The following is a 25,794-nucleotide window of genomic DNA, read 5'->3' on the forward strand; positions in this document are numbered from 1 at the left end:
TTGCTTTCTCTGTTATGTTCAGATTATCTGTGGAGTTACTGGCACAGAGTTAGGTTTTTCAGTTTTGCTTGTGAATAAATTCCTAAAAAAATAAGTTGTCTGCCTGTATTTTTAAGCCCCAGTTGAGTCCATGCAAATGCAGAGTCCTTGCACAGGGACAGAGCATGCTGGATGTCACTGGGATGGAACAAGTAATCCCAGCCAGACCAGTCTGACAACTGGAGAGCTACTGAGCATCCCTGCACTGCCCTTTTGAAGGCTTTATATTCCAAGAGCTTTGTCAGCTTGTGAGCAATAAGGCACAAACGCACAGAGCAAGTCTTAATCTAATGCTGAATATGAGTCACTAAGCCCTTTCAGAAAACATGCATCTATCAGTACAGCATCAGGCTGTAACATTTGCAAAACCCACAGGCTTTTCCTCCCATGAATTACCCAAGAAGTGTCTGCATTTCAATGTTCAGTGTAAATCCAGCATGAGGACTTACCTTTCTGGATGGAGGCTGGGATATACTCACTAGAATACAAAAGTCAAGTTCGAAAAAAGCACACACACAAAAATTACAGAAAAGAAAACAGAAGAAACAATGTGGATTTTTTCAGTCTGAGTAAATAGAAAAGTTCAGCTGCTGACAAGATCATGCCGAAGGGGTGCAAATGCTGCATTTTGTCTTTTGAGACTGGTTGGCTTTAGGAAGATGAGGGGGTTGCCAAACTCCACAGGAATGACAGTTCTTAGAGATCATGTTCGTCTTCATGAGGCTAAGGCACTTAATTGCAACATACTGACCAAATCTGCCAGGGGAAACCATACCTCGTTCAACAGAGTGCTGCCTTAGTGGTCATCTGCTGCAGTTGTTCTCCCCTCTGCAAATCCTTTTTCTTCATCAGTAGTTGTGACTTTGACCACCTTGTTGTCCCCCTCTCCTAGAAATGTCTCTTGCTTTCTTTGACTACATGCATTAATGCCTTTCCTTAACCTGTAGTGCTAAAATTCAACTTTTCTATAGGAGTAATGCCAGCTGACTTTAACTAGCTTCAGGAAGGAGATTAACACAGACACAAAGCATTTAAGCAATGATTTTCTTACCTCAAATTTTGAGAAATACATAAAATAATTTCACCCAAAAAGAAGTAGGCTGGGAATGTATTCCTGAATTTATTTGGGATAAAAGTCTAATAGAAATATTTTGAAAGTGTTAGCATAAATGATGGACAATTTTCATGCTCTTTTTCTGATATTAAAAATTAGTTTAAATTTTCCAGCTATGGAAAAATAATTTGTTGGGCAAGTCAACATTTACCCTCTTCCTTCTTCTTAGTTTTCTGTCAGGTAAGAGGAAGAGCATAAGGATCATTGTATGTCAGCCCAATCTACTGCTTGATAATGTAGTCTGAATTGGATTCCTCATTTGACACTCTCACACTCTCCCACGTTATTTCCTCAGGGAAGTACAATGCTATATATCCAAATATACCAAATAAATGTATCCAAGGAGACTCAGCCTTTCAAGACCACTATTGACCCTGACTGCTGATGGATCTTTATCCACTTCCTGAATGATGTGTCTTCAGTAGTAAGCAAGACACACAACTTTTTGCTATCTGGTCCTCACTTATCTCCTGTTTGTCAACTGCAAATACGGGTACCTGGAAACAGCTCGGTGCTGTTATGTAAGAAATCAAAGCTATGACAGGTTTCTTTTGTTTTGACCTAATGGGTATTTTTCTTACCTAACAGAAAACCCCACAAACAGTTCAGGTGATGCTGCTATTTTTGAGAAGCTGAGGATTCAAACATAATAGTGGGCCAAAGGAAGTGCTGGGCCATCTTAGTCTGGCATCTGCTTTCCAAAGTAAGATGTCCCACTGAATTCTCAACTCTTGGACATAGTTCCTGCCCTGCAAGTGCTAGCAGAGGTGTCAGCCTGAAGAACATTCCTGAGCATGACTTGAGGAAGGCCCTGAACACTTCTGCCATACAAAGGCAATGAGGCTGGAACACGTGGTCCCAACACTGACAGACCCGGAATCAAGACAACTGAAGGAAAAGGTGGATCCAGTCACTATACTGGGCACTTCTATGGTCAGTGCAGCATGTGCACACTGCCTGTGGCGTGAATACCATCTTCACTGCGCATGAGGCAAGCAGCAGGTCTTCTGGACTGAGATATGTCAAAGACAACCTTTAGCACTTGGTGCAGAGGAGGAAGCTGGGGAGGACAAAAACAGAACCTGCAGGGTGATTCCAGTTGCATATTGTCCTTAAGCAGTCTACATGTTGCAGTATGTTTTAAGTGCAACCCCTTGGCTCAAGTATCAAAATGGCTAAAGATTCTGTGGTAATTACTAATCTCTGGAGTCATACAGATCTGTAATAACTACCTACAGATCAAAGAGATTTAATATTTAGCATATTTTAATATCAATACAGAATTAATGTTGTAATTTCCGTAATTTAGTATTGAAATCAGTATCTGGCCAGTCTATTCTACTTATCTGACTGAATACAGCCAATTTTTGCGTCATGTTTCACACCCAGGTGTACAATCAGGATTTTGGTACCAGATAGCCAGGATGCGAAAGTTGCTGTATGATTTTTAGGTCATTGTAGGATTATCCCAGCTGGATGAATGGGACTCGGAAGGCCCACTGCAAGTGATCATTCCCACGAATAGGTGCTGAAGCAAATCCTGGAAAAAGAAGAAAACTACAAATGTTGGAATACCAACCTTATCTTCAGTCACTGCTGGCATTGCTGCTTCTTGTTAAGCTAAAACCGTATCTATTGAACTAAAAATAGTGAAAATATTCCTTAGAATGTTTCCATTTGCAAATATCAGTCCTTGAACCAAAGTAACCACATACTTGAAAATCCCTTTGTCCTTGATTTCTTTTCTGAAGCTTCCAACCGTCCCTGCAACTATGAGTTAGGAGTGTTAAAATAAAAAAGTAATTTGAATTTATCTATTTATATCACGTCTATTCATTTATATTACAACAAACAAGAAAAATTCTTCAGATTTTAGGCTTGATAATTGAGGCATAGTTGTAATAAAGAATTATTGTACTGCCCCAGAGTTACCTCTCTAACACACAGCTCTGGCTTTCAGCATTAACAAAGGCCGGGCTGTGAGCATCTTTCAGAAACTGCAAAGCTTATTTTCTTGCATAAAAATTTGAACACTGGGCAGAGAGAATTACAAAAGACAGTAGAGTGGCTAAAGCAGTTTATATAATCAGTAATTTTGATAAAAAAATGATCTTGATTAACCTCTAAATGTTTGATTTGTTACAATGGTAGTTAAAAGTTTCGATGCCGAGACACAGTTTACACAGCACCATGCATTAAACACAGCATTGTGCCAACTCTCCTCTGCCACATTTATTCTGAGTAAGGGTTTTAATGTAAGTCAGACCCAAGATACTTATGGGTAGGTTTCCTCACATCTCTCTTTTATCTTTGTCTAGCATCTCCAATTACATGAACATCTTCCCCATGGATGTTGTTACTGGTGTCCTTTGTAAATTTCTCATTTTCATTATATGCACTGCCTATAGCTCCTAACTATGTAATAATCCTTTGGATTATAAAAGGCAGTATTCTACGTTCTTTCTCAGAGATGAGTTAACTCTCCTTTCACCTCCTTCTTCTGTGGTTTACAGTATTGGTACAGTAAATACAGGCTTTCATGAATTTAATTTGGTACCAACTTGCTGCTACATGGAGAGATCTCAAAGGTGGACATGTAGTCTAGAGCAAAGAAACATGATCAGCAAGATGTGTGACTATTTTTCTGAAAGATCAGCCTCTTGAGTGCCTTTGAACATGATGTATGCCCTCCTGACCCCAAGCTTTGCAACAGCCTGTGCAGGGAGTATTTAGGCTGTTGCACAACAAACTGAAAAGTTGGGTTTTAAGACCAGCCTCACTGATGCCCTCTGAGGTTACCGTGGGACTACAGGTCTGGTCCACTGTGGCAGTCAGGATTTAGGTTGATGGGATAGCATTTTACCCATGAACTCCAAAAAGCAAGGTGTTGTAGGGCACTGCTATGGTCTTAATTTCAGATGAAATGTTAAATTACCAAAATACAAAATCTGGCGAGTGCTGAATAGTCCCAGTATCAAAAAGAGAATCTTGTGAAAAAAAATATGAATGCTCTATGAAATTCCACACAGTGCAGCACAAGGGCTGTTTGCAACTGCTATACAAGGTAGGTGGGTAACAAAGAACATGAAAAAAATATGCTACAGCTTTGACTAGTCCAATTGTAACCCCCCCCAAATGCTACTTCCATTTTGTCCCCTGGGAGATGGGTGAGAGAGACATCACTCTGTATTTTCAGTGTACTCATTATATTGTACATAACCGAAGGTCCTGCATTTCATATACTATTTTCTCTTCCTTCCTGTCCTCTTCCCCACCCAAAATACCCTCTTAAACCACTCTTTTTTTCGTTCAAACAACAAGGCTAAACAGGTGAAATTTTAAATAATGATTGAGGATTTTTTTTATTCATTTAAGTTTCAATATCATTACAGAAAATGTTATGGTACAGAGTTGTTTAACATTAGTTTTATTTCTCTGCTCATTTAATTTCCACACGAATGCTGGTAACACCAATATCTGTACAAGATCAGTCTTTGATTTTTTTTTTTTAGTTTTTAGTTCTGTACATTTTTAAATGTATTGGTTAAAAAGGCTGTCAGCACTTAAGGAAGCAATTTTTTTGTTTGTTGAAATAAAAGGTATCCAGTTACTGCCCAAGAGTACTGAGCTGGGTGGCTGCTGGGACAAGAGAGATCCCTGAACGCGCAGCAAGGTGAGAAAACCTCGGGGCTTCATTGGGTTCCCAGTGCAGCCACTCTGCTTTTGGCACTGTGCACATCAACACGAGATACAAGATAAAGAACAAGCAGAAGCTCTCTGTGAAGCGGTTATGAAGCATACTAATAAGGGAAATCCAAGTGTTGTCTACACTAGTATAAATAAGCAGACAGCCTTGTTTTAAGAGCATAAGTAGTTGTATCTTAAAGATGAGAAAAAACACAAGTTCTGCAGGCACCTACTGCTGTCTACTAAAAGCTACCGCTATTAGAACTAGCATTGAACACACAAAGCAATTGCAAGGAAAGGAAAAAGTTGCTTTGATATAATCAGAATAAATTTCTTTGTTAAGATTTGTTTTAAAGTGTTTTTTTTTAAAAGGTATTTATTTAAATTCCATTTGAAATATAATTCAAGATGTTGACTATACTGATCAACTTTTATCCAAATCAGAAAAACTAGCTGTGCCGTTGCATATTACAGGATACAGTCAATGATATGTGGACATGCATCAAAGCTTCAATCTTGCTGGTGACATCATAGCCTTCCAATGACCATGACATCCACCACCTCCCCCTTGTGAAGCTCCACATACTGCTCTGTCTTTGGAGGTAGCATCAACAGTCCATTGGCACTGCGCATACTCATCAGACGACTGCTCATCTGATTCCCTACAGGAGAGCGAGATAAAATTTCAGTTAGGTTTTCAGTCAGTTTCAAATGCTGCAACACATCACGTGGAAAACAAAAATTGTTCTTACAAAGATGTTCAGTTTGCTAACATATTTGCAGAACTGGGATCTTGCCATTCTAACGTGGATGGAAACAGAGAACTCTAGAGAATCTGTCAGGCTCTCATCGCTCTGGCTCTCAAAACTCTCATTCCATTTAATGACTGTTTTCCTATCCAGTCTTCCACATTATCTGGACCTCATATCTTGTCATAGGAAATTGCTTTTCTGACTTTCTAATCCTATCAAAATTACTTTATTTCTCAATTCGTATACTTAATTCTGATAGTACAAAGACTAAAACAAACACAGTCCAGAATGTTTTAAATATCCATTTTTAGAGTAAGTTTGATTAACTCTTCTTTCTGAATAGTCTCGTTTAACATCAGTAGCTTAGCACTAGTAGCTGAAACAGTTGAAGTCTTAGGCTGCAAGAGCTGATGGAGAGCAAACTTTTTGATAAAGCTAATGCTGCTCACACAGGATGAAGCTGAATCTGGCAGATGTGAGCAGAATGAAGAAGGACCAAGGAAACAATTCCAAGAGAATGAGATAAGTTCAGCAGAAGGCCAGCCCAGCAACAAGAAACCCAGTAAGAAATCAAGAGATGACCAACCAGAACTAAGTGATTGGACCTGGGGATCAGATGCTGGGTGGTAGATGTTTAACTGCAGGGTGTGATCTGGGGTGGAGTTCGTTCTCCAGAGGTACCCAGCTCAAGCTGTTACCTGGGAACTAATAAAAGAGGAACCGGAAACCTTTGCTTGGACTTTGCATTTTTCAGTGGGATTCAAGGGTTGGATCCCATTATGGTGGATGCTGTGTAAAGCCATTACATATACCACCTTGAAAGAAAGGATTTCTGTGGGACATTGAACTTCACAGCATGTCCTGAAAATAAAAAGCAGCATACTGGCAGTACTGATAAAAAATGGAAGTGCAACAAAACTGTGCCCTTTAGCTTCTTGGTTTTCAAACGTTCAGATTGATGGAAAAATCATTCCAGACAGTTTGCTGGCATAAGGAAGAAAGTGGTGTCCAAAATAACAGAGTTAAACCAAACACAGCATCATAGATGTAAGCAATATAGCTTATACCTGGAAATATGTCAGAGGCTGTGTCATCTTGGAAGTCAATGATAAGAATTTTCTGAGTAAACAATAAGACGTATTTGAGCTAACATATTCCCTGTGTAGCCTTGTATAAAGTGCTTTGTATTGAAACATTCTGGAGGTAGCAAAAAGACAGTTGTTTAGGGACCTGAATATAGAGAAACTGGCAGAGTCAGTTGTCTAGCACTATACAGCTAAAAAAGTATTCAAAGATAGTATTTACCTCAGCTGCAGCTGAGTATCCAGAAGTACCCCTAGGTGAAAACCTGTCCAATAAACATCTTAGTCTGCTTTAAGAGAACATACGCAGCCTCTGCTATCACTTCTACATTTTCAGTTGAGCTAGAATCACACTTAATTTGTATTTTTCCAACCTGTGCCCCAAGTTGTGTTTGTTTACTACAAACATAAGAGAAAAAGTAAGCAAATATACCTGTGAGTGCAAGTAAGCATGGATGGATGTTTGTAAAAAGCAATGTGTGCACATGTTGTGTGTGTGTGTAAAGGTAGGCTATCCAGATAAAGGAAGTTTTAATGGTTAAGTTGGTCAGTCGTATAATGATTGAATTTTACACTAACATACATATATGCATGTACACATGTGTGTTGGCAAATCAGTCTGCATAGGGAAGGTTATATGAAAAAACACATGCACAGGTTTGGTTGTTTTTAGACATCTCTGCAGGAAGGCAAGGACCTGTGTGAGTGTGTCTGTCAGCCTGTGCAAATGGGCACTAACCTGTACTCTGTGCCCAAGGTAGTGGTTCTTGGTGATGCCAAGTCAGTATGCACCGATGATATTCTGGGCGGGGGTCCAATTTTACATCACATGATAACTGTAGGAGAAGCAGAGAAAGGATGAAAATGCCAGGCAATTCAGATTGCTTTGTCTGAGATAATGGAATCACCTGCTCAGTTGTTTTCCTTTAAACACAGCCTTTTTAAAACCTTGCATTTTGAGGGTCACTACAAATTGCTCTCTGTTCTAGAGTATTTTATCTGTGAGATTAAGAAAAATCTGGATGTCTGAGGAAGTGTGAAAGAGAGAAGTGGGATAAGCACTAAGAGAAAAGTGCAAAGCCAAGGACACTAGGTAAACTATAAAAGGTAATGTGTTCTTTGGTACTTTATTGGAATAAAAAATAGAAGAATAATAGATTATAATAATGTGTCTTGAATCTATAAACAGAGTTGAAATATCCATGATTTCTTGTAAGAGTGAAATGAATAGTTTAAGGGATTTATATTGCTCAGAGTGGGGGATCATTTGGGTAACCCACATATATAAATATTTGAGTTATATAAAAAAATAAAACCAGAAAGGCTTTACAATTTGTATTTTCTATAGGTAACACAGAACTATCCAACTAGTCAGGTTTTCCCAGATTACTCTGCATGTTTACCACAGGTTAAACAATTTTATTTTTTTTAAACAGGAAAGTGTCCTTCCTGCCTGATTGGCAAATGGCTGCCTCTGCATCTATCTATCTTGCTCCATTAGATGGCCATCTAACTCTTAGGAATTATGGGACTGAATATTACCATTAACAGAGATGGAGAATGTACCCGTTTTCCCCTTTAACTTGCCAGAATTAGTCTAGCGCTCAGATTCTCCAAACCAGACAGCCTTTCAGAGCACAAAGATTCTTCAGCATCTTGAGAGAATTTTTAAATAGAGGACAAGCTTCTTACCCTGGCTTTGATGATGGTGGGCCGAGGATCCAAGATACCCTGCATTTTCCTCAGTGCGGGAACAACAAAGAGATTGCAGGTGACAACAGCTGACACAGGGTTGCCTGTAGGACAAAGAACAGTGTGTGTGGTGACTCTCTCTAGATTTACTCTGTGAAACACTGAAAGTGATCTCAAGTTTTTACAGCAACTGCACTCTAAAGGACTAGAAAGAGATTCTCCTAGTATGTACAGGAAATGTTTCATTCAAAACTGGAGTGGCACGTGGCACATTCACTTTTTGGAAGTGACTCTCTGGTTGATGGTGTGCTGAAATCCTGCTCTGACCAGAACTGCCCCATGTTCTTCAGGCCCCACCGTTTACCTCTGTTCCTCTACTGCCTTTTGTCTTGCACCTACATTTGCCTGGAGCCGGGGCAGGATTTATTATGCAGAGCTATGGGTCCTAGCTGAGAGGGCTCTTGATTCAAGTTTCCAAGAACTATGGAAAAGCAACTTTCAGTTCCCTAGCAGAGTGGCAAAATGCTTCAGTTCAAATTCTGAGGAGAATTCTACTGATTTATAGATTTTCTGTTGCCTTACAAGAGGGGTGTATGACCAATGTCTGTCAAACACCACTTCTCTTACATATCTAGACTTCCCTAAAATAAATACAAAGATCCATTGGTCTGGAATAAAATGTACTGCAGTTAACTAAAACATGACAGAGAAAAAGCCCTAGAGATACACCTGAAAACCACCAGCTTATCAAGAACAGGATTCTTTGTGTAGTCAGAAATCCATGCAGAGCCAGAGCAACAAGAATAAAATAAATTTCTCCTGATTTAGGACGACAAAGATTTGTAGCCAGATCCTAAAGCAGATGTTTATTCTAAATGTGGTGCAGCATGCAGGAGGTGAAGTGACGCTGCTGCCCTCTTCTGGTTCCACGGTAAGATCATGATTAAAGAAAATATTCCCTCACATGTTCCTTGGCACTCCTCGGTTTTGTCTCCACTTTCAATACATCAGGGTGGATGCATTGTCTTAGACACACAGAATATTTACTGGGAAGGTGGAGGTAGCTGTTGAAAAACACAGCCCTGTATAGCACCATTTAAAAAAACCCAAGGAAAATGCTGAATGGAAGAAATAATAAGGCTTGTACACCAGCAAATTCTGAGGACAGGAATAAGAAGAAACTCCTTAGTATATCCCTGTAAGTCTGTCTCTTCTGGAAATTTCTGGGAAATGCCTTAGGGATGCCACCCTAGACACGGGAGGCATGAAATGTCACTGTACTGTTTCATGTCTGTCATCTATGCACAGCAACAAAAGTAATCCATGAAACATCCTACCTGGGAGCGCAAAGATTATTTTTCTTACGCCATCAATATCCAGAGTTGCAAAAGTTGTTGGCAGTCTATGGAAAAGGAAAGGTATTTAATATCTGCCCTAGAGTTTGACTGAACATTATTACGTTATTATTTAAAACATTAGGAAAAGTGCACTCTCAGGAGTGCTTTCTCTCTCAGCAGTTCATTTGTACTTGCTGTTTATTCCATACATAGTATAATCCTCTCTTTGTGATGACAGAACAATTAGCTCTTTTCAGTATTCAGCTGTGAGTAGATGATTTTGCTTCTGGTGATTTGCCACACTTCGACCATTACTACCTAGTTTTGTATCTGCTAGAACTAATCAATGTCCTGTTTTACAAGAGGAAGTTGTCTGAAGTTTATGTTTCAGATGTCCCTAATATACTGGATACTATGTGCCAGATCTCCAAATCTTATAACCAGTGCACAAACTGAGGTTCAAAAAAATCAAATTGCTAATTCCTCTTTACTGGAAAGTCTGAGTTCTCATATGAGATTTCAACACCATCACTGGTGAAGTCTTCCAGTACTTTCTTCTGGCAGAGCTGCTAGACAAGATAGAGCCTTACATTATTAGCTCAGCAAGTTTCAGATCAAGCAGAGGAAAGGTAAATCTCAGGCATCACTGCAGTTCTGTAGCACATCCAAACACAGGCATACAAAGCAAATTCTGGCTTCACTCTTGGAACTCACTCAAGGAAATCTTCCCCAACATAGTAATTGCAAATCATATCTAAGGGCTTTAAACACATAACGAATTAAAACTAAGACACAGTGTTTGCTATTGCATTACAGGCAATCAAAATGAGAGTGGTTACATTCTCAGTAAGATTAGATGGCTAAATGTTTTGGTAGCAGTAAGAAATATCTTTCTTGTACCATAAAATGAAAATTATTATTTGGGGAAAATAAGATTTCTTAAAGCTTTTTTGGCTAGTTATTAAAAGTTTATTGCTACAAGTCTACAGAGGTATCACCAGAATAAAGAATTATGTTTGCTTTCAGATAAGCCAGAAATTAACATTCTGAGTTCTCTAAATCAGGTTATCCGTTCTTGTCAGCAGCAAAGGCTGGAGTGCTGCTCTCACTTTTGGGACTTCCCCACAGCAGTATGATGGAGGCACTGAGCAATATCCATGCCTGGGGCACATCCAGCACAGGAAGAAACATGCTTTCAGTTAATTTGTTCCTTTTATTGAAGGGAAGTGGTGGTAGCAGCAGCACAAGCACCAAACTCATGTGTAGTTCTTTACTGGATTGTATGCAAACAAAAAATATTTGTCTTTTTTCACAGCAAACACCTACTTTTTCTGCTCCCTGGCAATGGTTATGGGCGACAGGGAATCATTCCTCAAAGCTGTACTTGGCCTCATGATACTGGACGGTGCCAACCTAACCTACAAACAAACTGCTCTGCATGGTTGCTGAGGCAGAGCTGTAGACATCCTTCTGCTACTGTACTGTGAAAGGGAAGTGTCTATTTTAAATACATGTAGTTTTCATTTTCTCTACAAAGCACACTTCTAGAGTCATTAATTAGCAGTGCTGCAGGAAAGGAAAGCAATGCTGAAGCAGTTTTCTGAGGCAAGCTAAAGACATAAAAGGACTGTGTTTACTTTAAAATTACTATGCTTGATATCCCAATTAAAGAACACTTTGTACATTAGCTGTCATTCCACCTCTCTCAAAAAATTTGTTTGTTTGTAGGAATATGACTTATGCACATTTTGAAGTGAAATGAGATGCCCATAACATAAACCAGCAGTTATATGTCCTTATATTTTCCCGTTATTTCATAACAGTATCAATATTTGAGCTTCATGATCACATGTGGCCATGTTTACATCATGCTGGTGTCCCCCCCCCCCCTTATTTACAATACTTATCAGAGAAATGTCTTACTGTCAAAAAGAAATCTCTCTGTTTCAGTTAATTTCACCCATAAAGATGATCACTGATCTCGATGGGACTGACTTAGCTTCTTTTTCCCATATATATTTACCATGTAGTTTATAGTATATTTGGAAAATTGAAATCTGCTGAAGCACTTACATAGGATATTGGTAATATATCATAACATAATATAATAAAATATATAGCCTCCATCTATGCTGCCTAAGTAGAAAGATTTCTTACCCTGGTTTCATAAAAACTCTGCCAAAGTGAATCTGTGCATGAAGATCAATATCCAGCACCTGTTTAAGATAGTCCTGTTTAAATTCAAAAAAGAAAATTGATTAAGTAACATCAAAGTGAATTATATCATCTAAGCATTCAAATCAATTAATTCATATCAAGTGAAGACGAAAGACTTCCCATATCCTGAAAGTGCTACAGTCCAGTGGGGAATTTCCAGTATATGAAAGAAAGTATTTTCAAAATGAAGAGGTGAACAACAGACTCATTTTAGGTCCCAAACCTTACTCCACGAGGACATAGTAATATATATATTTACTTAAAAGTCAGCTGCAGCATCAGAATATTAAAGGACCCCACAAATACCTACTACTAAACATTCTCTATGTCACAGATTGAAAAAAGCTTTTATGGTTCAAAGTTAAGACTTACAATCATCAAGATATTTAACTTTTGCCATGGAAGCTCTCTAGCAGCAGAGTCAGAGATCTCCTACTGCTCCTGAAATCAATACTTTACTGTAGAAATCATAGTTTTCCAGGATACTGTCATTATTGTAATTTCTTGGGGACATGGTACAATTCACAGTGGTCAGATTTAAAAGTCCTTAGAAAGGAAAAACTGTGGGTGGCTTGTGTGTTAGTTCAAGTGAAATGATTTTGCATAAACACAATTGATCCAGTTATTAAAACAAATTGAATTACTTTTTTAGTCTTTACTGAAAATGGCTGTGCTCAACAATGTAGTATCCTGTCTGTTGTGTTTAGTGAGATTAAAGAAAGAAGACATAACAGTCATCTTGTGAAAAGAAGCAGTAAATCTGAAGCTCCCAGTTTTCCCTTTTTTTTTTTTTTTTTTTTTTTTCTTTTCCCCCCCCTTCTGTGTGTTTGTTGAAATACTTGGAAAGCAGCAACTTTTTTCAGCCAGGCATGAATTCTCAATTATTGATTGTATTACCCTGATTTATTTTTTATTTACTTCTGGATGTTCACAGTTATTTAATTTAAACTGTTGAAAGCTCAGTATCAGAGGGTGAACCATCAGTGGAATACAGAGCCTATTGACTTCATGCTGTTGCCTCAAATTCAGACTGGGGAGAAATGAGCCAGAAGGTGTAAATGCCTGTAAAACCATTCAGCAGTCCAGTCACTTCCTAGTGTTCCTTTGTCTGCACTACATTGCCATGTTCCCAATTTAAAGACCAACACTTGTCCTTGATTATTTTTCTAGGCATATTGAGGACAATAATGGGATTGAAAGTAATTGGCATTGGTTTAACTAGTTATCCATTTTCATGATGTATCCAACAATATGATTTCTACTCAGAAAAGTGACAAAAACAGTGCTCGTGTTTGCCATCTCCTAATGACTGTTTTTAGCATCTGTTAGTTATAAAAGGAGAGATGTTTCTTTTACCTGCCAAACTCACAGATTCAGCATGGGATCAAAAAGTAATCTGAGTTTTCCTTCGCATAAGTCATGATTAATAAATGTCCTGCAGGTTCATCTACGCCCCACCAGCATCTGTGTATCCCTATTTTCTTTGATGGTTTTGGCACAGGGAATACCAACAGGAACTCAATCAACAATTCTGTTAATGATTCAAAAGGCAAATATATCAGCTCACTGTGTCTCATATGTATTGCCTCTGTAGGGCTATGAGGTGCAAAATGTGTTAAAACTATTTTTGAAATAGATACAGCTTTGGCATATTCAGGAAACATCTGCTGAGTAAGAAAGAGCTATTTATATATTCAGGTTGCCATTCAAAGTATCTTTATTCTATCTACATTTTACCTGTCCTAAAAATGAAGTCTGTCGCCTTCATGTGCTATTAACTAAGCAACTTGCTCACCATAACTACATAAATGCTTCCTTAAATAAAAGCACAATTGCAAATCACTCACATAAAGAATGAAATTCTTCCCTGTTGTACTTTGTCTACTATAGAACAGTAATAAGAACAAAGGGAATGATACCATTGATGACTATTTTCTTAATTAATTCACATTTAAGTGTTACCAAAAAAGTAAGATCCCTTTTCAATAACCATTTACACAAAGGTAGAAGCTCTGATGACAGACTCTGGCTTGAAATTCTTACATATAGCAAGTCATACTTAAATTTAGCATACCTTTTCCCCCATAGATACACCTCCTGATGTAATGATCACATCAGCACGGCTGATACCCTCATTTAGTGCATTCAGTAAATCATCTGGGCTACAGGAAAGAACAGGCAAGTAGATTAGTGGCACGGAACTACTACAAGTTACAGTGTAAGTCAGTGCATACAGATACATGCACACACACGTATTTTAAGAAAGACATAGAGCTCTAGGATAGTAATAGATCTTTCCCTTCCTAAGACTTCACACTGCTCTGTTCAAGTCAAGAACTGCAGTTTCATGAAGTGCATAGCACACTGTTTGGTGACACCTTTCTGTCTAAGAGCTTTGCAGTAGGAACAGTGGGATACTTTAGGTTGGGACGGAAGCACAGTAATACAAGTGTCTAGAAGTATGTAATTTGCATAGTAGGTAGCAATGCAAATTATGATTTGGACGAACTGACAAGACTAAACAAAGGAACCTGCCACATTAAAATCACTGGCTGCCAAGCAGGCTACAGTACTACCCTTCCAGCTTATCAGATGTGTGCAAAAATGCAGGTAAGGCTCCACTTCAAACTTCCATCAGTGAAAACTGGGAGTAAATCTTCTGGTGATCTTCTCCAGCAAAGCCAGCTGTACAACCACTTCATCTTGAAAAACACAATCCATCCCGTTCAAGTGTCTATTTACCTTAATGAGAAGCAGTGCAAGGGGAACTATGATATTCTTCCCTACAAAGAGGATAACTGTGAATGTGAAGGGCAGAAGCTGAGCATACTTCAGTTTTGGTGTCGTAAGGCTTTTCTATTTCTTTTTTTAGATCTAAACTGGAAACTTTGAAGTGGGCATTAGCTATCTAACAGCAGTACTGATGGTAACACAGAGCTGCAAGGAATGCAGTGGAGAAACTGCTAATACAACTTACACAAGACCAAAGGAATCCAAAAGAATTCCCAATATATGAAATGCATACTTTTTGTTTGACACTGTGAACTGAGCAGAAGCTGATCAATTGTGTAACTGTATTAATGTTCCTTCAACAGTATGTTTTTCCTTAATGATCTTGAAAGTTTTTTATCGGAGACTGTTCCTTCTTAGAATGCAACTGAAAGAAAGAGTGACTGTATAGAGCACTTAACCTGGAATACAGCACAAGTCTTCACTAGTTGTTGAAGGCAACTGGAAAGAAACAAATCTGTTGTTGGCTACAGTGTCTTCTTCAGAACCATTTTTTTCATTTGATTGCCTAAGCAGTAATCTGCATGTAGTAAGATATTGCTCAAGAGTTTTATAGAGTTTGTAATAGGATCAGATATAAGTATTATTTAATCCTTGCCAGTGAAGTTATAGATTGGAACACAGCAAGGAATACATACTCAATACACAGGCTGATACAGGACTTCCTGAAGCTTAATGGCAATCAGACACTCATGACACTATTACCAGAAATGTTTTCAGTATATTTTTCTCATTAGCTTATGATGCAGCTGAGGAACTTACCTGGAGCTTGCTCCAGGCTGTTTCATTTTATCTTGCTCAATTATTTAAAAGTTATTCATAAGTAGCAAGACCACCTGTCTGGGGACATCCTAATTCTGGATTATGGAGTATGCTTGCTTCTGCTTGTGTTTTGAGAATAACGGAACAGTTAAGAAGTTAAATAGAATGGAAATGCTCCTACTTACATACCAAATATATATATGTGTGTGCATATATACACAAAATTACTTAACAAAGGGAAAAGAAAAAACAATCCCAAACCCAAAATAAGCCCAAACCCAAACCAAGTGAGGACACAATTCAAAACTGTGTTTATGAAGATGGTATACTGCTAGAGTAGGTAATCAAACAGGTTTTTTTATTACATGTCTTGTAAAAAGTTGAAGATTACTGGACTTGGTGCACATTTTTAGTATTTACAGTAGAATGACCTGCATAATACATCCCTTTCTTTACTATCTGTATAATGCAAGACATCTAAAAACTCTAAAACTTAAACATTATCCAACCAATAGTACTGCATATTGTCTTCAGATATTTGCAAAATACATCAGATTCTTCCTAAATGAAAGGTGCTATAGAAATTTTATTGTAATAAACTGAATTAGTATGCTTGTTTGGTTTTATTCTGAAGAAAGGCAACATTTACAGAATTCTACCCCTTGTCTTTGCATAAGGCTTCTCTCTTTCTGCCCTATTTGGCATATTGCTTTTTGTCACTCAAGTCCATCTAACTTTCTGTCCTGCTTGAGGCTGGTAGTTCCATGACTCTGCAATTAACACAAAACACTCCTTGCAGGAGTCACATGCTGTAATCTTTGATCAACACTGTAGCAAACATTTTCCTTGTCTTTAGTGGATTTAATGCAAAGAGTTATCATTCGAATTGTATATTAACACATATCTGATATAATCAGATAACAAGATACTAACTACTTCTTGTTTCATTTGTTACGTAACAATGAGCAGCTTCTCCTTTGGAAAGGGAATACATAACTGAAGAATATTAACTTCTGCAAGAATAGACAAAATAACCCTGGCATTTGTGCGTAACAGGATACAGATTGATCTAAAAGGCCTGTGACAAATAACCACGAAGCTGAGAAATAACACTCACTGTCTGAGCAGGTACAAATCAGAAGCTATAGATTCTGAAGCCTGGGCCACTGCTAGGGGCAGAGTACTGGATTAGCTAGACTAATGGTCTAATTTACTATGATAAATCCTTTAAAATGTCTTGTGAAAGTGCTGTTCTTGAATTTTTTTTTCCTTCGTGGATAGAACTGTAACAGGTGATCAAATATAATAGCAGGTACCTAATGAATGTAAAGTAGATTTTGATGGGAAGTCTCATTTCCAGATGACAAAACCATTCTGTTTCATTTGGTGATTTTCAAAGTCAGAATGACACTGTGCACAAGAAGGGAGTGTGATTTTCTACCATGCTGCAAGTGATTAAAACCCCTGTACTTTGTATGTTTCAGATCACATCTCAGCATCTTCTGTAAATAGAACTAAGAAAATCCGTTATATAAGGACTACATAGAGAAACTACTCACATAGGTAATAAAACCTAAACCCAAACTTTTCTCAACAGTAGAAATCCCTCTCTACAGCAAATTGTGTCTGTACACATGTTGTACACATCTTTTTGAGGTGGCAGACGTAATGCTTTTCATAAAGAGTTAATGTACTTTAACATATATCTTTGAATTCTCTGCTAATTTTGCCAGTCTGATAAAGAGCATCTTACGTTACTACCTCTGCTTCCTGACCCTCTTTATACAGTTTTATGGAACAGAAGGAGCAGTACAATCTGGAAATTAATTGGAGGGTATCTGTTGTATTGTGGCAGCAGTATGCGTAGAATCCAGTAGGCAGATATTTGACATGGCAGTTGACTTGCCACCTGATTTAATTGAATTTGAAGAGAGGGCTTGCAGGATCGCAGTACACCAGAATAGGAACACCTTCTGGATTCATGACAAGTTCTGATTATCAAAGCTACTTTATGGAAAACTGTTATGCAGCACTTGATTACTTCTGACTGAGCTGTCTTTGAACCAAAAAGATACACAGGAGCTGAAGAGCTTGAACAAGAAAATTATGCAAGCCTCATTGAAATAGACATCAGCCACATAAGAGATTTTTTCCTTCATCTCCCTCAAAAGAAATAGCTACAGTACAGCCAAGACCAAATAATTCCCTATGTTTTGAGTGCCATTTGAAGTACTCTAAATTACAGCGCAATTTTCTCTTTCAAATAGAAATCAACATCTGTTAATTCACTTCTGTTGCTCCTATTGTTGTGCTTCACTGTCATTAATTATAAATCTGTCAGCTTTTTCTGTGATACAACCCTTAACACCAGCAGCTTGATACATGCAATTAAACCTCTCAGTTTTATAACTTAATTTAGAAAACAAATAACAACAAATAGTGATCTACATCACCTACCACTCTGCAGTAAAACAACTGATCCTTGTAAAATTGAATTGGAACATGTAGTTAGGACTGACTTAACAAGCCATTGTCACAGTACAAATTCCATAGTTCTTACTAATTTCCAGAACCATTTCCACCAAGTTCTTTGCCACAGTAGTCTCATTCATTCAAATTAACCTCATTACCTGACAGTAATTTCCAGTCCTTGCTGTTCATTGCCTTACACAGCTATTACTGTTGGGTGACTAACAGAAACACTTTTGATTGTTGTACTCTTCTATGCTTCAGTCTTAGCTTTTATATATCCAGGTATTCCGCAAACCATCACAGCACCTTAAACCTGCGCGCTTTACAGATCTATGGCACAGATACAGAAAGCTGTGCATGCACCATAAAGCACCAGATGCACGCAGAACTGAGTACAAAAGCAGAGCTGGGTAACCTTTCTTGCCTACTGTTTTATTTGATAGCATCTCAAGTATTTCAGTTATATGCTGAGATAATTATCCCTTCAGACATGAGTCCTCACAGATTCAGAGGAGCTGGACATCCATAAGTTGATGGGTCCGGATGGAATACACCCGTGGGTGCTGAGGGAGCTGGCAGAGGTCATTGCCAGGCCACTCTCCATCATCTTTGGTAAGTCTTGGGGAACAGGAGAGGTGCCTGAGGACTGGAGGATAGCAAATGTAATTCCAGTCTACAAGAAGGGCAAGAAGGAAGACCTGGGTAACTATATACCGGTCAGTCTCACCTCCACCCCTGGAAAGGTGATGGAACAACTTGTTCTTGGCACTACCTCTAGGCATGTCAAGAATGAGGGGGTCATTAAGAACAGTCAACATGGTTTTATCAAGGGAAAGTCATGTTTGACCAACCTTATAGCCTTCTATGAGGAAGTAACTAGGTGGACAGATGACGGTAGGGTGGTAGATGTGTTTTTTCTTGATTTCAGTAAAGCATTTGACACTGTCTCCCACAGTGTCCTTGTAGATAAACTGAAGAAGTGTGGTCTTGAGGGTGAGGTAGTGAGGTAGATCATGAACTGGTTGAAAGGAAGAAGTCAGAGAGTTGTGGACAATGAAACAAAATGTAGTTGGATATCTGTGACTAGTGGAGTCCCTCAGGGGTCGGTACTGGGACCGGTGTTGTTCAATGCCTTCATCAATGACCTGGTTGAGGATATAGAATGTACCCTGAGCAAGTTTGCTGATGACACCAAGCTAGGAGGAGTGGCTGACACACCAGAAGGCTGTGCTGCCATTCAGTGAGACCTGGACAGGCTGGAGAGTTGGGTGGGAAGAAACTCGATGAAATTCATCACGGGCAAGTGTAGAGTTTTGCATCTGAGGAAGAACAACCCCATGTACCAGTACAGGTTGGGGGCTGACCTGCTGGAGAGCAGTGTAGGAGAAAGGGACCTGGGGGTCCTGGTGGACAGGAGGATGACCATGAGCCAGCAATGTGCCCTTGTGGCCAAGAAGGCCAATGGCATCCTGGGGTGCATTAGAAACGGGGTGGTTAGTAGGTCAAGGGAGGTTCTCTTCCCCCTCTATTTTGTCCTGATGAGGTCACATCTGAAATATTGTGTCCAGTTCTGGGCCCTACAGTTCAAGAAGGACAGGGAACTGCTTGAAAGAGTCCAGGGCAGAGCCACAAAGATGATTAAGGGAGTGGAACATCTCCCTGATGAGGAAAGTCTGAGGGAGCTGGGTCTCTTTGGCTTGGAGAAGAGGCGAATGAGGGGTGATCTCATCAAAGTTTACAAATATGTTAAGGACAAATGTTGGGAGGATGGAGCCAGGCTTTTTTCAGTGATGTCTAGTGATAGGACTAGGGGTAATGGGTACAAACTGGAACATAGGAGGCTCCATGTAAACATCAGAAAAAACTTATTTCCTGTGAGAGTGACAGAGCACTGGAACAGGCTGCCCAGAGAGGCTGTGGAGTCTCCTTCTCTGGAGACATTCAAAACCTGCCTGGACAAGTTCCTGTGTGATGTGCTCTGGGTGATCCTGCCTGGCAGGAGGGTTGGACTAGATGATCTTTGGAGGTCCCTTCCAAGCCCTAGGATTCTGTGATTCTGTAAGCTACAGATTCCTGTACAGAGAGTGAAACTGAAGTGCTAGGAGAGATTTTGCACCCATCACACTAAAGACCAAAGTAGACCAGGTGCTCCTCTTGAGTATAGCAATTGACTGTACACTTCAAAAGGCTACATGCCCTCTGTGGGTACCCTGAATTTAGCACATTCTGGCCATGCCCACACAAACTAGGAACAATGGTTTGTGCTAGTTTTGCATCTTATGAGGTCTCTCTTCTGCTAAATGAATCTCCCAGCAAAGATTTAACTAAGGTACAAGGACTTGCTAAAAATTCCCTTGCTATGGAAAGATCCCAATCAAGGTTCTAGTTCTATATTAGAAAAGAAAAAAAAAAAAAAAGAAAAAGAAAAACCTCCAAAACTACAAAGAATTTACCAAAGTAAAACTCATCAAACAAGAGACTGTGCCTATTGTACTCAGATAGAGATCTCATGAAGCTCAATGACATTTCTGTTTGAGGAAAGAGAGGATATGGATTTGATCTTTTATGATTAATTCTCATTTTTCTTCTGGTGCTCATTCACTTGAGGTGACATTTCTAAATTAGTAGATCAAGGCAGTTAGGCATAGAGACAGAGTCTTTCACCCACTTCTCATCTCACGGCCAAGAAGTGTATTTTGCATATCAGTAATTTGCAGGATGCAGAAAACTGAATTGATGCCATATTAGGTATAGCCAACTAAACCCCAACTTCTGTAGAATGCAATACTGAATGTAATTCGATTAATATATTTAAATGGAAGTAATTCAATGAATGAATACTTGAATGTAACAGAAATTTTGTTTTGACTAGTATGGTTTTCTAAAGCAGAAGAAGATCCAATTTTGATGATGTATGTAGCAACATATGTGAACTCTTCTGAAACTGTATTTGTTTCAAAATTCTCCAGTGTATTTTACCATGTACTCATAATGTTTCTTCCTTCTACCTTCTGTGGTATTTCCCTGGATCACTTTGAACAGATGCAGTATGTTTTCCCTAAAAATACAGGCCAGCTTGTGAGGCAAGCTGGAATAATTACAGTAGCTTTTGGCTTGTTCAACATGACTGAGTATGTTCTGTCTGATAGCAACAGAAAAGAATCTTCCTTTTGGCTGCTCCTTTAATTGATGCTGTGGCAAATAGGAACACTATTTTGCAGAATATTCTTTTTTATTTTACATTAATGAACTTTGATCAGAAGTCTTCCAACTCTTTCCGAAGTTACCATGAGATCTGTCTTAATTTCTTCAGCTTTTCTTGGTATCTGGTTGATAACGTTATTTTATTCCACTATTTTAATGAACTGTTTCAAAAACTCCCAGTCATATATAGGCCAGAATGACAAAAGACCAGAAAGGTCAAAAAAAGAGACAGCCACGGGAATGCAAAAGGAAAAGGCCCTATGTTGTAGTAGCCAGGTGTTTATGGTGCATGTTCCTACAGGAAAGCATGACATTGTTGATGGTTGGGCTCTGTATCGCCTGTATTCCTCTCTGCTGCTTGTGTATATTCATCTGCAGACATGTGCTTGCAATTTGTAGTGATTGCTTTTCATCAATGATGAAAGAACAGGACCAAAGCTCTGAAAATGGTTGTGCTCAGGTGTTGTGCCATGTACTAACCCATGAGCACTTCATCCACTCTAAATGAAGGCTAGTGTGTGTCGACTGAATCTAAGAAGAGGTCTGAGAACAGCTTGTTTCCATTCATTAATAAATTAACTCTGACTCTTTTACTGGCTGAGGTCAATCAGCTTTATCCCAATACTTACCAGAAATCCGTTTTAGTTTTTCCAACAAGTTGTATGGAATTTCACCAATAAAGAGAATAGCTTCTGTTTTACCTTTTGCAAAAAAAATGAACCTGTATGGATTCACTGAAAAGTGTTCACTTTTGCAGTGGAGAATATTCAACAGTTGTAGCTGGGTTGAAATAACATGACTGAAGATTACACCACACAATACAATAATCAATGCCAAAGACATTGCTCATGCATGCTCATCAGTAAAGATGCACTGGTGCACTGGTGAGTCTGAAGGGTAAATTCAGCAATTATTTCTTTCAGAGTACTCATGAAGTATGTGGCTTATACTGACATACCTGGAAGTAAAATACTAAAATTGAAGTAATTAGTGCCAGTTGCTTACATACAACAAATAGCATCATGAATTCTGACACAGGGTGACGTGGTATTGTTATAACGGAATTTCTTACCTTTTCATTTCACTTTAGCTTAAATTTTAAGTGAAAGTAAACTTTAAACAAATTTAAAGTGAATTTAAAGTAAATTCATCCCCCTGTAAACTGGTATAAGTGCTATTAAACTACAGTATGTCCCTGACAGGCAGAAATGCAGGCCTTGGAGGTAATGCCTCAAAGCAATTTTCTCTTTAAAGCTTCACCTTTTACAGAAGCATAACTTAGTCACTTGGAAAAAATCTGTCCCCAGAAGAAAAATAACTTGGAAGTCACAGGTCAGAGACAATATAAAAAGGCCTTTTGAAATTCCCTGTCATCAGATATGTCTTAAAACAAATAGTTATGTTTTTAGAAAATGTCAAATGAAATACAAATTCAATTTGTGTTAACTAAAACATGATACAAATATTCAAAGAAAAATAAACTACAGTTTGTTAGAAATAAGATATACTTCTTATGTTTGAGACCAGCAAGATAATTTTTTGACAACTGTTAGTCAATGGAAGGAACTAGAACTTGGTTTCTCTCTCTTACAACACCGGACTACACGCCTTCAAATGCAAACCTGGTTTCAGTGTAAGACAATGCCCATTGATTTTCTCCTGCTCTGGGAGCAGAAGCATTTTCTTATTGCTCATGCTTTATTCTAGGGGCTGTTTTTTGTTGACGTTTGCCCTAGCACTGCTCAGGAGAGCCTGAAGGCTTATTTAATGTGATTTGGAAATTCAGGTTGTGAGCAATAATGATATGTAAACTGACTTGTACGAGGTATTCCAAGTTGATCACCTGCAGGTAGGTTCCAGCTTCTAAGGAATTTCTGATAATGCAGACAGTGTGTAATACAATGTTCTTCATATTCATCTAGAATGTTTAAATGACTGCAGGTTCTTGTGAGCTATTTGCAGTTAAGTTTTTTTGGGATGTGTACAGTGTAGCACTGTTGATTCTAGTGGGTTGATCTCTTTTAAGTCAATTTAATGAGGAAAATCTAGATTCAAGACAACCTGGCTTCACCATGAACAACCAATTGCTAAGCAAGAACAACTCTTTTGAAGGCTAAGGCTATGGCTGAATGATTTAGTAATGAGTACAGACACTTGTTTTTCCAGTATGCAAAGTGAATGTTAAGCTATAACTCAATCCTCCAACCTTTTGCTATAAAAATAGGTCCATTAACCTCAGTAAGGATCCTCACATGACTGAAGTTTTCAGGTACTAGCCTTTGATAAGTTTTTCAAGATTTTATGCCTAATTTTAATTCCTACAAGAATCAAACTATAGAAACTAACTTTTCTGTTTGTTAATGAAGGAAATGATAGGTGGCTTACTCTCCCCCTGTTTTCACTTCTGCCCCTTTGGCCTGTGATGGTATAAGTTCTGTAAATTAATTTATATTATTAAGCAATTCCCCTAAATAAGACCTAGTATATAACTATATGTATTTTGGAAAAAAAAAAAGCATAGTGGATAGCTTAGATATTTCACGAAGATTCCAGTTAGCCTGCTTTAGAAATGATCAGCATGATAATGGAAAAACAAGTGTGCAGATATGACTGAAAAGTCATAACAACAGCTTCCCTAGAACTGTACTCCACTGCTACCTTCAAGCAGATTTCTTTATAATTTCCTGTATTTTTAAAATGGAAAAACCTTAATGGGTAAAGATGTTTGCTGCTACTGATGAGTAATGTAAACATTCTTGGTGTTACAAGAATTTTATTTTTATCAATGTTGTGGAGCCATGTTTGTCTACAGTGCACTGGTGCATGAGAACTTAATTGACAAGGCAGCATTATTTAATGGACAGAATAAACCACCATTTGCTCGTGTATGGCAACCACTGGTAGAGTCAGTGCTCCAGGCTCTGCACTGACAGACATCTAGTTGAGCCTGCCTGTGAGCATGCATGTGCCTCAATGTCCCAAGTGTTTCAAAAACAGTGCTCACCAATCTGGTAGGCCTGTCCCCGCAGTGTTCTGGAAGCTCTGTGTCCCTTCTTCTTTAAAAACATCTGGCTTCCTGAGGGTAAAGGAAGCAGAAGGGGTATAATAAAGAGCCAGGGAAGGAGAGAGGCTCCTGGGGTGAGAAGGATGCTCTGTGCCCAGTTGTGTTCCCCTTGGTGGCTCCAAATATTCAAAATCATCATGTCAAATACTTCCTCTCTGCAAGGCCAGGCAAGGGGGGAGAAAGGGAGTGCATGGGGACACCTTTCTGTTATAGTTTGGACAGGCTTCTCAAAAGGATGAAGAGTGAAATTACAGAAGGATTTAGGCCCAACTGGCCATGCCAACAATACACAGTTCATCTTTCCTTGCAGAGTCTATAAAGAAACTTCTTTACTCTTGACTTCCAGACAGAGCAAAATGAAGTGTTAAACATCTTGACATTTTGGAAGGAGGACCACAGATAATGGGAAAATCTTTGAAATTTTTTGAAATTTCAGAGACTTTTTTACTCACACTTACTAGCTTCTTATTCAGGAAATTAGTCTCAAGGCATATTAAATGTCATCTTCTTGACTACAAGGGGGAAAGGGCTGTATCTTTCCTAATTTTATATCTCCATAGTCAATAAAGATGCCACTTCATTCATGAGAAGCTTCATACCCAGCTACCCTGCTCCAAGAAGAGGATTAGAAAAAAAGGTCCAAACCTGAGAAAATTGCTGCTATCAGGACCTTATTTAAAACATACATTTGCTATGGATTCCTACTTTATTAAGACAGCATATCCTTTTACATATACTTCTTCCAAGTCAGTTTCACTGAGAAGAAATTATTTTTAGATAGTGTCCTTTGTAACATAAATATGAAATAAGCCAAAATCTACGGGTTTATATATGTCTCTTTTCAAATAACTAAAATAAGATGTTCATGTATGAAATGGCCCAGGTCATGAATCATTATTGTGCAAACTCTTGAGCCCTTTCTTATTTTCAGCTGGCTGGCCGGTTAACAACAACAAAGTCAACCTCCCTTCCCCAGCCTGGACTCAGCTGATCCCACACACAGCAGCTTCAGTCTACCATTTGAAAGATGACTTCTGGGTACACAGAAATCCCATCTGACTTGAGGAATGTGAGAAGAGTGGGCCAGTGTGGCTGCACTACTGTTTCACAAGCACACAGACACTGCTGTCATGTAATCTAAAATCCTCTTTATTGCCTTGTAAATTCATGCCTAGTTTCTCCTCACAGGTCATCACAGAAAGGGTCTATCAGATCACATGTGTACTAATGTTATTTGGAAATAATGGAAAATATTAGAAGTATTCAGGTTTTAAGTTTAGATGTCCACTTCTGTCTGACAATTCTCCCAAGATAGCCATTTCCTAGAATGGCTTCAGCTCCTTATTTGTTCTTCTGTTCATTGCCAGAGAACAAAGTCAGTCTTTGTTTCTCAAAATAGGGTCACTGTATCAGGAAGTTTCATACCAAAGACTTTAGTACTTCATAAGTGATCCTAGTTTCTGGTTTGCTCATCAACATTACAGACAGCAGCCTCAAAAATCAAGAACTTTTTCCACCAGGATGCTAAACTCTAAGAGCACTCACACTCCTACAATGTTCTTCTCCAAGAAAGCAGATTGAA

At 38.6% G+C, this 25,794-nt stretch overlaps 1 protein-coding gene across 1 annotated transcript in view; it reads right to left on the minus strand.

Moving 5' to 3' along the window:
• Positions 1-4,489: 4,489 nt before the first annotated feature.
• The window catches only part of GPHN (gephyrin), a 185,631-nt gene continuing 164,326 nt past the window's right edge, over positions 4,490-25,794 (minus strand). Inside the window, exons 18-23 of the mRNA XM_010007733.1 lie at positions 13,995-14,082; positions 11,861-11,934; positions 9,704-9,768; positions 8,367-8,470; positions 7,414-7,510; positions 4,490-5,502 (exon numbers count right to left, since the gene is read on the minus strand). Of these exons, the coding sequence (XP_010006035.1) occupies positions 5,369-5,502; positions 7,414-7,510; positions 8,367-8,470; positions 9,704-9,768; positions 11,861-11,934; positions 13,995-14,082 (562 nt within the window). The 3' untranslated portion in view covers positions 4,490-5,368. The remainder of the gene's footprint in view (positions 5,503-7,413; positions 7,511-8,366; positions 8,471-9,703; positions 9,769-11,860; positions 11,935-13,994; positions 14,083-25,794) is intronic.

This window comes from Chaetura pelagica, unplaced genomic scaffold (genome assembly GCF_000747805.2).
Source record: "Chaetura pelagica isolate M959 unplaced genomic scaffold, ChaPel_1.0 scaffold70, whole genome shotgun sequence".
In the NCBI taxonomy this organism is placed as follows: Eukaryota; Metazoa; Chordata; class Aves; order Apodiformes; family Apodidae; genus Chaetura; species Chaetura pelagica.